Here is a 15,766-nt window from a genome sequence, read left to right as displayed (position 1 = left end):
CCTGCAATGCAGGAATCTCAGCTAAAGCATCTGTGACAGATGGCCATCCAACCTCTGATTAAAAACCTCCAAGGAAGGAGAGTGATAAAGAAGCAGAAGAGGAGAGCAGGGACTTTGACACAGGTCATCTGGTCACAGTCTTCCCCACAACAGTGAGACGTATTGTATTTCTACTTAAATTACAGAGAGTCCCCCCCCCCAAAAAATCTGCATATATACATACAAATTATCGTATGCAAATCTTTCTTTCACCCTTTCTTTTGGTGATGCACAAGTGGCCTACATATAGACAAAAGTCAACCTAAGGACCTCTTGATTAATAGCTCAGTCTCTTACACTATAACCGCACTTACTTGGAAGTAAACACCACTGAATGGAATTAGACTTACTTCTGAGTAGACATGATTAGGGTTGTAGTCTCTGTCGCTAGACTTTTTGGGGAACCTAACCCGCTTTTATTTTATTTTTTGAGACCCTATTATTTTAGACAGAACTGGATCTACCATGAGCCAGGGTGACGCAGCTTGCCTCAGGGTGTAGATTTGAGAGGTGCTGATAAAAGGCATTACAGTATCAATTACCTAATTTATCTAAAACGAGCTAGGAGACAGTCCAAAGCTGTGGGTGAGCAAAATTTGGTTTTTTATTTTATATTTTTTATTATCAGCAGGGATGCTATTTGAATTGTCTGCCTCAAGCTCCAAAGCATTTCGGGCTATTTCTGATTTTTACCAGGACGCACTCCCTCCCCGTTCCCTTCCCCTCTTTTTCTTTTTTTAAAAGTCTAATTATCACTGTAGTCCTAATTTTAAAGAAAAGTCGATAAATTTCCTCTAGGCCAAAACACTGAGACATTAATGAAAGGGGAAAATCACTGTGTTGCATTCCAAAACTGCACTGCTGTCATGATCCTGGTGGCTTGAATTTACGGAATGCACTTCTCTCTAGCCTGTATCAAAATGTGCAGCATAGTCAGAGGTGTGGTGGTCTGAGATTGCAGGGTGGGGGCACAATGTTGTGCCTTTGGCATAGTGTGTGACATCATGCACACAAAGTCCCAATGTGGCGTCAGGAGATCGGGAGGAGCCAGGAGGCAGAGCTGAACGTGGTGGCACCATACTTCCAATGGCCAGTGGCTCCTCCTCCTGCTGCTGCCGCCACGGGCTGGGGGCTGCTTCCCCCTCTACTCCATGGCAGGAGGAGGAAGAGGAGAAGGAGACGGTCACTTAAGCCACACCACATTCAGCCAGGTGCTTGGCCCTGATTCTTTTGAACACGGGGGACCCACTCCCCCCAAAAAATATTGGGAGGCCCGTTGGGAGTTGGCACCCCTGGCTCCTAGGTTGACTCGGGAGAAGACACCAAGGAGAAATTGTTCTGTATGCTCCAAATCTAAGCACTGAGGAACACTGGAAACACAAGGGGCTTTAGTTTCAAGAAAATGGTGTGCAACTTCTGCTACATGGACTATGATATCGGAGCACTCCCAAGCATTTGGCCAGGCACATGCACAGAAAATAGTAAATCTAGCTGAAATGCATGGAGATCTGCACTGATTATTATTATTTTTTTTGTAAGCCACCTATATTTGCCACTACACAACTGAGTACAACCACCAAAAATGAAATACTGGGCATTGACACCCTCATGTGTCAGTTCACTGCCTTTCAGCAGGGCCGGATTTAGGTTTGAGGAGGCCCTAAGCTACTGAAGATGATGGGGCCCTTTATATGTCCAGCTGTCCTTTGTCAACAACAAATTGCCACTGTTTCTTTGTGTTGAATATATGCTATATGGTAATTTATGGACCTAATAGGTATCTAAAGCCATTTGCACATAACAAATAGGAGCCTACACAACACAAAACACTGTTGCTGTATGTAGGTTTTGTTTTATTTGTTTTTTATCTTATATTTTGGAAATGTACACACTTCCCCCCCCCTTTAATTTTTTGGGGGCCCCCAAGAGAGTGGGGCCCTAAGTTATAGCTTATATGTAAATCCGGCACTGCTTTTCAGTGGTACTCCATAATCTGTTGCTCTAGCCCAGCTGTTGAGCCAGCCCTGGGGCTTTAAAACTGAAGTGTGTGTGTGTGTGTGTGTGTGTGTGAGAGAGAGAGAGAGAGAGAGAGAGAGCGCAATTGAGATTGATGGGGGCATATTGACCTAAGCCAAGTAACAAGCAAATGGTTCATTAAACTCCACACATTGCATCCACTATATGTTCATTACGTACCACTGCAGAGCCAACGCGACTGATTTTGACCGGATTCCCTCGGCCTGAGAGATCCAGCTGCGCTCTGTCCATCAGGTATAGGCATGCATCCAAAACACCTTCTTCAAACTAAATAAAAGGGAGGAAAAAGAAAGAAACAGAGAATGGATTTAGTGCTCATTCTAGAAAACAAACAGGAAACAAATGCTCTTTGCTTCGAAAGAGGGAGTAGAATTCTTTTTTCAATTCCATGTAGGAAACACCAATTTTCTTATACAGTATACGAATTATAACTTCAGCTGTGCCACTTCAGATCAAACCACCAAAAGATGTTTGATATAAATCTTTACACAAACGACAAACAATCCTTAGCCATTGAAACACCGCCTCTCTATGGCTTGAGGCACCTTACATTGATAATATAAAACCATAAAACTGCAATAAAAATTATCATTAAGCACCCCCCATTAATATACTACAAAACCAACATATCTCAGCAGCAGTAGTACAAAGCTTTAATTAAAAATTTCAGCAGCCAAAGGCCTTTCTGAAAAAGAGAGGGTGCAAGCTCTCCAAAAACTAGAAAGATGAAGATAATGACTAGCCATCATGAAGTCTACGTACTACTTCCACAATTAGAAGCAAGCTGCCTCTGAATACCAGTTCGCCGTCACTTCCTGTATTGTACATAACATGGAGCACAGTCCAATTTGCAGCTCACAAGTGGTAGAGTTCATATGGGGAGAGACATGAATTGTAAAGGTGAAAATATATAAAAATTAAAGTGGGTGGGATTGTCCAGCTTAGACTTAAAGGTGGCTCCAGAGTATGTCACTGCTTTAAGCCATGGTTGCCACTGGTGCATGACAAGACAGGCATAGTGCTGCAGTTCAAAGGTGGTTTATGCAAGTCAGCTGCACATCAGACCCATGCAAACTCACAAGGGCAGGTTCTGGTTGTTTTACACAAGAGTCACACGTAGAATGCCCTTTTGGCTTCTTCCCTATATGCAGTTGTTCTGTTGAATAAGGTCAGACCACACCTGGAGTTCCGTGTCCAGTTCTGGGCACCACAGTTTAAGATGGATTTTGACAAGCCGGAACGTGTGCAGAGGAGGGGAACCAAGATGATGAAGGGTCTGGAAACCAAGCCTTTTGAGGAGCGGCTGAGGGAGTTGGGTATGTTTAGCCTGGGAAAGAGGAGGCTGAGATGAGATATGATAGCCATCTTCAACTATCTCAAGGACTGTCACATGGAAGAGGGAGCGAGCTTATTTTATCCTGCTCTGAAGGGAAGAACTTGAACCAATGGCTCATAGACCAAATGGAGCAAACAGCACGCAGACCTAGTGGTGGGAGGAACAAATCCTTAAATAAGAGACACGGGGGAATGATTAATGGACTTCAATGTCTGTACACTAATGCGCAAAGCATGGGAAATAAACAAGATGAGCTTGAGCTCTTGGTACAGCAAACTAAATATGACATAATTGTCGGTTTGCAAGCCCCCTCCATAGAGGCTGGCCCCTCTCACTGTCCTCGGAGCTTGCATACCGGTAACCTCCTCTGGCTGATATCCAGACAGACCAGGGAGATTTTGATAGGCGACATTTTCCCAAGAGTGGGTAAAGTGCACAACCCCTCCCTCCTGCTTCCGCAGGGGAAAGAAAATAAGTCAGAAATCTATTTACATGATGTTTATTTCTGACATTACAGCACTGGAGAAAAACACGTCCTTTCAGTTCAGTTCTTCTAGCACGTCTGACAAACTTCCTGAACATGCGCACACAGAAGGTTTCAAGTTACACTCTTCAAAAAGACTTATCCAGCCTGTGAACGTCCTGGGAAATTCTTCTTTCCCACAGATAGGCGCATCATGTGATGTCAACAATCTGGGTGTCTGCAGCGGTGATGTTTCCATATACTGACAATAATAGGCATCACTGAAACCTGGTGGGATAAGTCCCACGATTGGAATGTAATAATGGAGGGATACAATCTATTTCAGAGAAACAGACCAGACAAGAAAGGAGGAGGAGTGGCGTTATATGTCAGGGATGTGTATACCAGTGAAGAGATCCAAGATTTAGAACCTCAAAGCCAAAGTGAGAGCATTTGGGTCAAAATTAAGGGAGAGATGAATAACAGTGACCTCATTGTGGGAGTTTACTATAGATCCCCAAGCCAAACGGAGGACATAGATGATGCCTTCCTGGAGCAGATGGCCAAGCATGCAAAAGGAAGGGAGATAGTAGTAATGGGGGACTTCCAATTACCCGGATATTTGTTGGATGTCAAACTCAGCCAAGAGCATAAGGTCAAACAGATTCCTCACTGCCTTGCAGACAACTTCATTGTCCAGAAAGTGGGAGAAGCAACAAGAGGAACAGCCATTTTAGATCTGGTCCTAACCAATGTTGATGACCTGGTTAGTGGGGTAGAAGTGGAAGGATCATTAAGCGCGAGTGATCATGCTCTTCTGAAGTTTACTATACAGCGGAAAGGAGCAGCCAAGCATACTAGGATTCAATTTCTTGACTTTAAGAAAGCTGACTTCATAAAACTTAGGGAAGTGCTGGGTGAGATCCCATGGACAGTAATACTAAAAGGAAAGGGAGTTCATGATGGCTGGGAGTTTGTTAAGAGGGAGATAGTAAAAGCACAACTTCAGGCAATACCAATGAGACGGAAACATGGAAGGTGCCTAAAGAAGCCAGGGTGGCTATCTAAAGAACTTTTAACTGAGTTAAGATTAAAAAAGGGTGTGTACAAAAAATGGAAAAGGGGGGAAACCACCAAAGAGGAATTCAAACAAATAGCCAGCACGTGTAGACACAAAGTCAGAAAAGCTAAAGTACAGAATGAACTCAGGCTTGCTAGAGAGGTTAAAAGCAACAAAAAAGGCTTTTATGGGTATGTTCGTAGCAAAAGGAAGAACAAAGAAACAGTGGGGTCACTCAGAGGCGAAGATGGTGAAATGCAAACAGGGGACACAGAAAGGGCTGAACTCCTCAATGCCTTCTTTGCCTCAGTCTTCTCCGATAAAGAAAACAATGCCCGACCTGAAGAATTTGGAGCAAATGATTCAGCAGAGGAAACACAGCCCAGAATAACTAAGGAGATAGTACAAGAATACTTGGCTAGTTTAGATGTATTCAAGTCTCCAGGGCCAGATGAACTGCATCCAAGAGTATTAAAAGAACTGGCAGATGTGATCTCAGAACCACTGGCAGTCATCTTTGAGAATTCCTGGAGAACAGGCGAAGTCCCGGCAGACTGGAGGAGGGCAAATGTTGTCCCTATTTTCAAAAAGGGGAAAAGAGAGGACCCAAATAATTACCGCCCAGTCAGTCTGACATCAATACCAGAGAAGATTCTGGAGCAGATCATTAAGCAAACAGTCTGTGAGCACCTAGAAAGGAATGCTGTGATCACCAATAGTCAGCATGGATTTCTGAAAAATAAGTCATGTCAGACTAACCTGATCTCGTTTTTTGACAGAATTACAAGCCTGGTAGATGAAGGGAACGCAGTGGATGTAGCCTACCTTGATTTCAGCAAGGCATTTGACAAGGTGCCCCATGATATTCTTGTAAAGAAGCTGGTAAAATGTGGTCTTGACTATGCTACCACTCAGTGGATTTGTAACTGGCTGACTGACCGAACCCAAAGGTGCTCATCAATGGTTCCTCTTCATCCTGGAGAAGAGTGACTAGTGGGGTGCCACAGGGTTCTGTCTTGGGCCCGGTCTTATTCAACATCTTTATCAATGACTTGGATGATGGACTCAAGGGCATCCTGATCAAATTTGCAGATGACACCAAACTGGGAGGGGTGGCTAACACCCCAGAGGACAGGATCACACTTCAAAACGACCTTGACAGATTAGAGAACTGGGCCCAAACAAACAAGATGAATTTTAACAGGGAGAAATGTAAAGTATTTCACTTGGGCAAAAAAAATGAGAGGCACAAATACAAGATGGGTGACACCTGGCTTGAGAGCAGGACATGTGAAAAGGATCTAGGAGTCTTGGTTGACCACAAACTTGACATGAGCCAACAGTGTGACGCGGCAGCTAAAAAAGCCAATGCAATTCTGCGCTGCATCAATAGGAGAATAGCATCTAGATCAAGGGAAGTAATAGTGCCACTGTATTCTGCTCTGGTCAGACCTCACCTGGAGTACTGTGTCCAGTTCTGGGCACCACAGTTCAAGAAGGACACTGACAAACTGGAACGTGTCCAGAGGAGGGCAACCAAAATGGTCAAAGGCCTGGAAACGATGCCTTATGAGGAATGGCTAAGGGAGCTGGGCATGTTTAGCCTGGAGAAGAGGAGGTTAAGGGGTGATATGATAGCCATGTTCAAATATATAAAAGGATGTCACATAGAGGAGGGAGAAAGGTTGTTTTCTGCTGCTCCAGAGAAGCGGACACGGAGCAATGGATCCAAACTACAAGAAAGAAGATTCCACCTAAACATTAGGAAGAACTTCCTGACAGTAAGAGCTGTTTGACAGTGGAATTTGCTGCCAAGGAGTGTGGTGGAGTCTCCTTCTTTGGAGGTCTTTAAGCAGAGGCTTGACAACCATATGTCAGGAGTGCTCTGATGGTGTTTCCTGCTTGGCAGGGGGTTGGACTCGATGGCCCTTGTGGTCTCTTCCAACTCTATGATTCTATGATTCTAAGTTACAAGAAGGAAGATCAGGAAAACCTTTCTGACATTAAGAGCTGTTCAGTAGTGAAACAGACTCTCTCAGAAGGTAGGTGAACCTTCCTTCGAAGTTTTTAAGATGAGGCTAGATGGCAATCTGTCATGGATGCTTTAGTTGAGATTCCTGCATTGTAGGGGGTAGGACCTACAACTCTACATTTCTATGATTCTAAGGAGCCCTTCCAGATGCCCTTTCTATTGTGCATTTGTGATGATTTGTGCTCATGGTACTAACAGGGCAATTATACACAATCCTGCTTTCAATACTGTTGCACTGGCAAAAGTTTCAGGCCAGACATACTGCTTTGTCACCAATCAGTACACGACCCCTTAAGTTCCTTCTGAAATCCTGTAACTTTTTAAACCACAAATGTTTCACAAGTGTGCCCTGCTTTTGCGCCCTTCCCAATGGCAATAATGTGGCAACACCGGGGAAGCGTTTCAGAACAATGAACAAAGCGGAACGATGCGTGAATCCGCCGTGAATGCAAAATTATTGCATCAGTGGCATGTTGCAGAATACACCTGCGGCAACTCAAAGCAGCAGCAGCCATTTTTAACTAAGATGGTAGCCTCCAGAAGTGTGGTTATTTATGTCAAATATTCAAATGCAATATCATGTTGCAGTATTCAGCTTTTGGATAACTTTAAAATACATCGGGTGGTGGAATAGCACTGGGCAGCCCTAGCTCAAATTAAATCTATTCTAAACTCTCTCTACTGCCACTCCAAATATAGATAGTTTGCCACTAGTTGTACTTCTGATTATTGATGGGCCTAGCAAGCCTTGCAAAGAGAGACCAGCACCGGCAAGTGGCCTGAAACTGTCTTCGAGAATGAACTCTAATAAAGGAGTCTAAATTCTGGGATCCAATGACAACAAGGACAGGAATAAATAGGGGGCAGAAGTGCCTAAATAGAGCAGAATTCATTATGAAAGAGCCTGCCCTGTGATACAGTCCAATTTGCTCAGAAGAAATTGCATAGCAACCAAAAAATGACACTGTCTCTTGGAAAACAATTGCTGAGATGGTGGCAAAGGCACATGAATTCAATTATGAACCTCTCTAAGCGGTGGTAAACAAATGAGCAGATTATATTTCTGTTGCAAGCTGGACCATCGGAATTGTTGAAGCTTTTCTTTATGCGTTTGGGTTTGCCTCTGTTTCTTTTCTTTTTTTTAACAAAAAAAATGCTAGTTGGTTAAAAATAGCAACAATAAATTGATTGCATCACTTATTAGTTAACATACCGACATGGCGATGAACTATCTAATGCAATTGCATCCAGGTTGAACATGACACATTTATCATCATTCATCTCCTTGGCTCTGTTACCTATAATTGCATTACTTTTCTCTCTCTCTTTTGGAATGGAACAGAAGCTCATTACTAAATAATGAGTTATAATCCTATAGTGTGAAACAGGGTTCGCCGTGGAGGTCAACACTTTCCCAAAGGAGATGCTTCCAGCAACAATATCATCTTCAAAAAGCCGAATGTTTATTCTAGGAATTGGCCCATAAATCTCAATGGTGTACAAGAGTTCATTGGTGTAAACAATCCTGGAGTAAGAAAAATGCTTTGGTAGCAGCTCTTGAAAAATGGTCCTTTCACAACTGGGGATGCGGATCCATTTTTGAGCTCACCATACTTGCCACATGCTTCATCAAATAAAAGTTTTTGTTTATCTCTGTGCTGTTGGTTGAGGCAGTCCTTAGTCTGCCCCACTTTCATCAGAGTCTAAGCGATTTCTTAACATCAAGTCATCCCTGCTGTCAGTAATGCAAGGTAGGTGAATAAAGTGCAGACTTTGCGCCAAAACTATTGCCACCAGCGGTTTATAATGCTCTCCCAGTGGGACGTGGGTGGTGCTGTAGTCTAAACCACTGATCCTTTTGGGCTTGCCGATCAGGTCGACGGTTCGAATCCCCATGATGGGATGAGCTCCTGTTGCTCTGTCCCAGCTCCTGCCAACCTAGAAGTTCAAAAGCACACCAGTGCAAGTAGATAAATAGGTACCGCTGCGGTGGGAAGGTAAACAGCATTTCTGTGTGCTCTGGTTTCCATCATGGTGTTCCGTTGTGCCAGAAGCAGTTTAGTCCTGCTGGCCACATGACCCAGAAAAGCTATCTGTGGGCAAACGCCGGCTCCCTCGGCTTGAAAGCGAGATGAGCGCCACAACCTCATAGTCACCTTTGACTGGACTTAACTGCCCTGGGGTTCTTTACCTTTCTTTCTTATAACGCTACACAAAGAACTTCATTTTGATCACATAAGTGTAAGAAGGACTTTTCATTTCAAGCAACCAATGATCCATCATAACTACATCAATATCTGGCAGTGCCCAATATCGAGATGGCAGGTGCCCTTTACATTCCTTGATGCAGCTACAGCTTCTCCTGGTTATTCCTCCCCATATTCCATTGACTATCTATCAGAACTCTGCAGCACTGGCCAAACTCCAAGGGTGATAACCATAAGAAATTATACCCAAAATATAATTCCGCACATTGTGCAGTACCAAGCTTGAGTTTGCCTCTGAGTGTACCCTCAGCAGGTATAGCAATCCCCTGGCAATAGGAAGTACTAAGATTAGACCTTCATCATTGTTAGATTGTTACCTGGTCAAGGCCTATTAGGAAAAGGCTGCCTGGCCCACTGAAATGCTCTGCCCATGGGGACTTACAGAAACTAATGGATGTTGGGCATATAGAAGAGATACCAGCAGCAAATATGTTGATGCTTCAGAGGCATTTTGGAATGAATGATCGACTGGAGCAAGAAACATTGTCAACCCCTGCTTGCTCGCTTTCCCTGCTGCCATCTCAAATGACCTTAGCCACCCAGTATGGAGAGGAGATAAGAGCTCACTTGGGGCACAAGGCAAATCTGCCCATGTATGTCAAGAGCCCGTTTTGAAGCCTAGAAGGCGACAGCAATGTTGGTAAAGGGGAAAACATTCTTCTCTGCCACAACTGCATCTGTAGGGTTGTGTTCCAGAGGCTGTTCCAAGCAATTTTCAGTTTTCCACTGAAAATGGGCATTTGCTGGCGAGTGAGACATCAGTTGCTTGTTGAGATAACTTTTGAAGATGGTGAAGTTGTTCAGATCCAGTCTGATTTGTTTGTGACAAAGCATAGACCAGAACAGTCAGAAGCAGCCACTTTTTGCAATCACTAGGATTGCTTCAGCCTAGGTGCTTTCTCTCAAGAATGCTGACTGGTTGACTAGGGTTGTGAAGGCAATGCCCGTTTCAAATAGTCTATCTTGGCTAGTTAAGACCAACTGAGAGGAGCTTGAGACTTGCTGGTGAAAATAGCGAACATCTCACTTTGGAAGGGACCCTCCTGACAAAACCATTCCTAGACTTGTTTCAGGTCTTCACTTTTGAGGAAACACAAAATATTAATAAAATAACTGGATAACACATCACTTCTCGGTCCATTTCAGTCTGACTTCCACCTTTAGCAACTTTCACAGATTACTTGCGTCTGGAAGTTGACAAGGCATTCTCCCTTCTCAATTATTTTGGATGTCTCAGTGGCAGCAGATCACTAAATTTTGTTGGCCTGGCTTGAACAGCCTGCGGGGATCTCAAATGTAACTGTCGAGTGATTCCTTTCCCCCCAGAATGAACTCAGTGGTCATCACTGGTGATCCCAGCTCAGCCCTCTAGCAGTTGACTTATTGTGTCCCACATGGCTTGATATTTATCACTGATGCCTTTTAACATCTATCATCCATAGGAAGCTGCTGACAAAAATCATCCAGAGCTTTGCTGGTGGGTGTCATAAATTAGACAATACGCTTTCCCTCGAGTTCCATATTTCATTAATGAAGCATCCAATACCAGTTTTCTCAGTATTAAACCACTGTCTTGAGGCTGTGGTTGAATAGATGAGCTCTTAAAACAGGATGAAATTGAATCTGGACGTGGTGGAGATACTGCTGGTAGGAAATCCTAATACTGCAAAGGGTTGGCAGAATACTACCTGCAATTGGCCAGTAGGTCACAGGGCTACTTGAGATCAATCCTCCCATTGCCTTATCTAGCCAGATGACCCACTCTTACAACATCTGCCTTTCCAGCCCCTTCACCTGTCTCCATCACTGAAAATTAAGGCTGCCTACACCTCTCCCATCTCCTATTGGCTTGAAAGAAGCACCAGTGGGAAGAAAGAGGAATGCAAAGATTGAGGCAAGAGTAAGACAGCTGCCTCTGTGTCCTGATTTCGCTCTTCTGTTTGTTCATGCCAGGTAAGAGGGTACCCATTAGGCCCAGAAGCAGAAGGGGAAGAGAGAAAGGGAGCTGTGTGTTTGTGAATGAGAAGAATGAGTGAGAGCAAAGAACACATGTGCTCTGATTCAAACCATATCTGCAAATGGAGAGGGGAAATGTCCACTGGGGGTGTGGTTTGCATTCAAATGGTTGGAACGCACCCGCATCTGCTAATGGACTTTAAAGAGGCCTTTTGTTGTCATTTGCCCACCAATGAGCTGAATCATAGAATCACAGAATTGTAGAGTTGGAAGGGACCCTGACGATCATCTAGTCCAATTCCCTGCAATGCAGGAATATGCAGCTGTCCCATATGGGGATTGAACCTGCAACCTTGGCATTATCAACACCATGCTCTAATTAGCTGAGCAGGATGGATACTGGCATAATGAAGTTGTTGCCTGGTGTGATAATAACACTGAGTGATTGACAGGTGGGCAATGCCCCTTTTTAGAAGAAGAAGAAGAAGAAGAAGAAGAAGAAGAAGAAGAAGAGGTGTGCACACGCAAACCGATACCTCAGGTTTCTGGAACTTTTGGAGGGTGGGAAGTAGGGGGACAGGACACACAGTGTCAATAATCTCATCAAGCACTGCCCACTAGGGTGGATGCAAAGCATCAAGCTAGATTTGGGAAGCATAAAACTGAAAGCACTCATATGTGGATCAAAGCGTACAGAAGCACATATGGAAGAATCAACGTACAGTGGTACCTCGGGTTAAGAACTTAATTCGTTCCGGAGGTCCGTTCTTAACCTGAAGCTGTTCTTAACCTGAGGTACCACTTTAGCTAATGGGGCCTCCCGCTGCCACTGCTGCACGATTTCTGTTCTCACCCTGAAGATTGCAGAATGCACAAAAAAGTATACATTTCCTACAAAAGAGACACAAAACTTTTGATTCCTGATAACCTGAGGTACTATTTCTGGGTTAGTGGAGTCTGTAACCTGAAGCATCTGTAACCCGAGGTACCGCTGTATATTATCCACCTGCCTGTCCTATCCTTATGCATCAGTTGCGCACCCATCAAAAAAGGTGTCTGAAAATATCTACAGAGAACATTGGTGCAAATGCTTAGGACTCAGATGCAGGTCAGGCTTTGTGAGTCCTTATGTGTGGAGTAATTCAGTTGAACATAGCAGGTTGCCTCCCAAACAATTGCGGTAAGAATTTCAGCCTAATACCCCAGCGTTAAAAAAAATTGCACCAGCCTGAGAGATCAAGGTTCCAGTAATGTCACACAACACCACTGTGCATAGCTGTCAAGTGTCCCTTATTTGAAGGGACAGTCCCTTATTCCAGCGCCATGTCCCGCTGCTGTCCCTTACTGATGGATGTCCCTTAAATGTCCCTCAAATGATGTCCCTTAAATTTCAAAGGAAGCAGCTCCTCTCCCTCCCTTCCTGCCGGCCAGGGAGGAGGGAGGCTCCAACTGTGTTGCTTGGCTGTGTTGCTCACCCAATAAGAAGTCTAAGAACGACTGGGGGGTGGAGCTTGCATGCCTTGTGTGTGGCTAGTTAATGCAAGCTGAGGGGGTTTTTGAATGCTGGACGCCATTTTGTTGCACGTGCTGCTGCAAACTTTGCAGTGCAAAGCCAGGCCAGGGAGCCATCTTAAGTTGAGGCTGCATAGGCCTTGTGGTGCATGTGATTCAGATTCTATTCAGTTGAACCTCTGGTTACACAGTTGGTTGGACAGTGTTCACGAAGCTACCCAGCATGAGTTTGACCAGACTGCAGGAGGACAGGAAGACTGGAGTGCCTGGAACAGGTGAGGCTGCAGGTCCCTTATTTTGGCTACTGGTCCCTTATTTTCAAGGCTGCTGGTCCCTTATTTTCAAATCTGTAAGTTGACAGCTATGCCACTGTGGTCTGTGGTATCACCCTGGCCCAGCAGACGCTACCCCACCTTCAATCTTAAGTGTTCATTTGCTGGCGCACAAGATCTTAGGACAGCAGCATAAGTGGCAGAACTTCCAACATGTCCATTCAGAACAACTCACCTGGCCATAATTCCAACTCCTGGATCTTATGCTATCAGGCTCTCCATAGAAAATAACCCCAAGGTCATTCAGGACATACTCTTGCCTTTGCTTTTCATCATCCAGAAACACAGCATCCTCTGCAACAAAACGTTGTGTGTGAAAGCTCGTCAATACAGTTGTTTTGCTTATAATAGATGCCAGCATTTAGTACTGCAGAATGATATGACGCTAATGAAAAGGCTGGGTTTTTTTGTTTTTTTGTTTTTGTTCATCAAGCAAAGCAGTAGGATATCCTTCCTTCCTCGCACAATTCCTTGTAATTGGGAGCCAGGTATTCTTCAACTTAAAAGGAGAAAAGGGGAGGGGGGAGGAAGGCAAATCTGCACTGCTTTCAGCAGGATCTGTAAAGCGTGATTAAAATGTCACCTCTCATCAAGCATTTTATGATTTTGCATCGCTAAGTTGAGAAGTCCAGAGTGCCGTGATGCAATTAGGCATCTGCATAGCGGATCAAAGAACAATTTTGAAACTTCTTAATCGGCGACAGAGAGCGAGTCAATGTCAAAAGATTTAAAGGGAGAAGCCTGCCCTGGAGTTGAAAGATGCTGGAGGAGGCTGAGGGTGTGGTCCACTGATCTATGTAAATAACAGCACAGGGACGGGGAACTTTTTTCAGACTAAGAGTCACATCCCCTTCAAGGGTAGGCGCATGGTGGTGGTGGGTGGGCAGAGGCAAAAGTGGGTGGAGCAACAGCTGTAAAGGTTACCTTTGTACAGTAGGCTGGTCTCTACATACATTGCTGTCTATCCTCCACACCTATCTAAGACACACCTTCCAGTCAGGCAAAAACACCCAATGAAATTGTGAAACAAGGCCAGTGAGAGGTGTGGTTTGAAAAGAAGGGGTGTGGCTTGGGTTGCATCCTGAGAGGGCCCCAGGCCTGAAGAAGAAGAGTTTGGATTTGATATCCCGCCATATCACTACCCGAAGGAATCTCAAAGCGGCTAACATTCTCCTTTCCCTTCCTCCCCCACAACAAACACTCTGTGAGGTGAGTGGGGCTGAGAGACTTCAGAGAAGTGTGACTAGCCCAAGGTCACCCAGCAGTTGCATGTGGAGGAGCGGGGAAGTGAACCCGGTTCACCAGATTGTGAGTCCACTTCTCTTAACCACTACACCACACTGGCTCTCTGAGGTTCCCTTTCCCCATATTGGAACCTGACTTGATGTTATGACTAAGGATTGATGTCAGGAGACTAGGCAAGGAAGTTTTATGACTGTGGCAACAAATGGGAATGAGCCTGCACACCAACCCCCCCAACCCCCTCCCCTGTTCTTTCAGGGAGGAGGAGAGGCAAGCTATCCCTCCTCATCCCAAAACATTTTCCTGCTGCTGTGTGATTTTTGCCTGCAGACAAGAGCAGCAAAATCTAATTGGGTAAGAAGCCCAAAGCCTCAGTTTGCTTAATCAAATCAGTCTGTTTCTGATCTGTGTCAGTTTCACAAGTGCTTATTCATAAGGCCATTCTGCCCTATCTCCAGATTAATCTGTAATTTGGGATGGCGGGGGGACGGAACCTGCACAGAAATGTTATTGAAACACGTACTTTCAATATGTGTTTGAACTATTTGCATTTCTAAAGCACGTTATTGTAAAAGATACATTTTTTAATGCATTCTGGTCCATTTTATTCGAGCTGAAAAATGCATTGCAAAATTCAAGAAAGCGTGAAAACAGAAATATAAGATACACTCTGACCCACAGGTTAGTAAAGGTCAGGAACCTAGAAAGCACCCAAGTTTTCTGATTTGCAGCCGCTCTCCAGGTTATAGATGGGGGACAATCCCAGCCCTACCTGGAGAAATTGGGGATTGAACCCCGAATCCTCTGCATGCAAGGTAAATGTTTTGCTGCTGAGCTACGGCACTCCCCCAGTTTGCCACGGATTTCACAGAAACCAAATTCCTCAAGCATCCCTATGGACAGCTCCATCTTCTCTTTTGAAATGGAGGCTTCCTTCCAGCTGCTGAGGATGGGGGTGGATGGTAAGAATGTGTTTCAAGCCTCAGGCACTTTTTGATTTGCATGGCTGCAATAGAGCTGTCAGCAGCGAAGGGCTCCGTTTCAAGCAGGTGGTTGAAGCTCTCCCAGCCTGCAGATCTAAGTTCCCCCGTGCACTGTCTCTGTTCAGACATCATGTAGATCGTCACGGAGAAAGCTCCTTTTTTACATACCCTCCTCCCAACTAACCCTGAAGTGAAGCACCGATCAGCAACTACACCAGACTGTGGCACAAGCAGCATGCCAATGTTCCCAAGACATAAATAAAAGGCTGTGTGAATATGCCGTAATAAAGGTAGGTGTGAGCAGACAGGCTAGCAAGGCTGTAATCCTTTGTAAAGGTAAAGGTAAAGGGACCCCTGACCATTAGGTCCAGTCGTGACTGACTGGGGTTGCGGCGCTCATCTCGCTTTATTGGCCGAGAGAGCCGGCGTACAGCATGTGGCCAGCATGACTAAGCCGCTTCTGGCGAACCAGAGCAGCACACAGAAACACCGTTTACCTTCCCGCCG

General features: G+C 44.8%; 2 protein-coding genes across 2 annotated transcripts in view; both read right to left on the bottom strand.

Annotated features, from left to right (window-relative positions):
• The window catches only part of LOC308481798 (uncharacterized protein), a gene marked incomplete at its 3' end in the record, with an annotated part of 231,645 nt that extends 226,975 nt beyond the window's left edge, over positions 1-4,670 (bottom strand). The window contains exon 1 of the mRNA XM_081014502.1: positions 4,480-4,670. The remainder of the gene's footprint in view (positions 1-4,479) is intronic.
• The window catches only part of F13A1 (coagulation factor XIII A chain), a 74,418-nt gene that overhangs the window by 29,999 nt on the left and 28,653 nt on the right, over positions 1-15,766 (bottom strand). Inside the window, exons 5-6 of the mRNA XM_081014779.1 lie at positions 13,210-13,328; positions 2,236-2,343 (exon numbers count right to left, since the gene is read on the bottom strand). Of these exons, the coding sequence (XP_080870905.1) occupies positions 2,236-2,343; positions 13,210-13,328 (227 nt within the window). The remainder of the gene's footprint in view (positions 1-2,235; positions 2,344-13,209; positions 13,329-15,766) is intronic.

The sequence above is a fragment of the Podarcis pityusensis genome (genome assembly GCF_964106645.2).
Source record: "Podarcis pityusensis genome assembly, chromosome: 7".
NCBI lineage: Eukaryota > Metazoa > Chordata > Lepidosauria > Squamata > Lacertidae > Podarcis > Podarcis pityusensis.
This window is presented reverse-complemented; position numbering and strand designations above follow the sequence as displayed.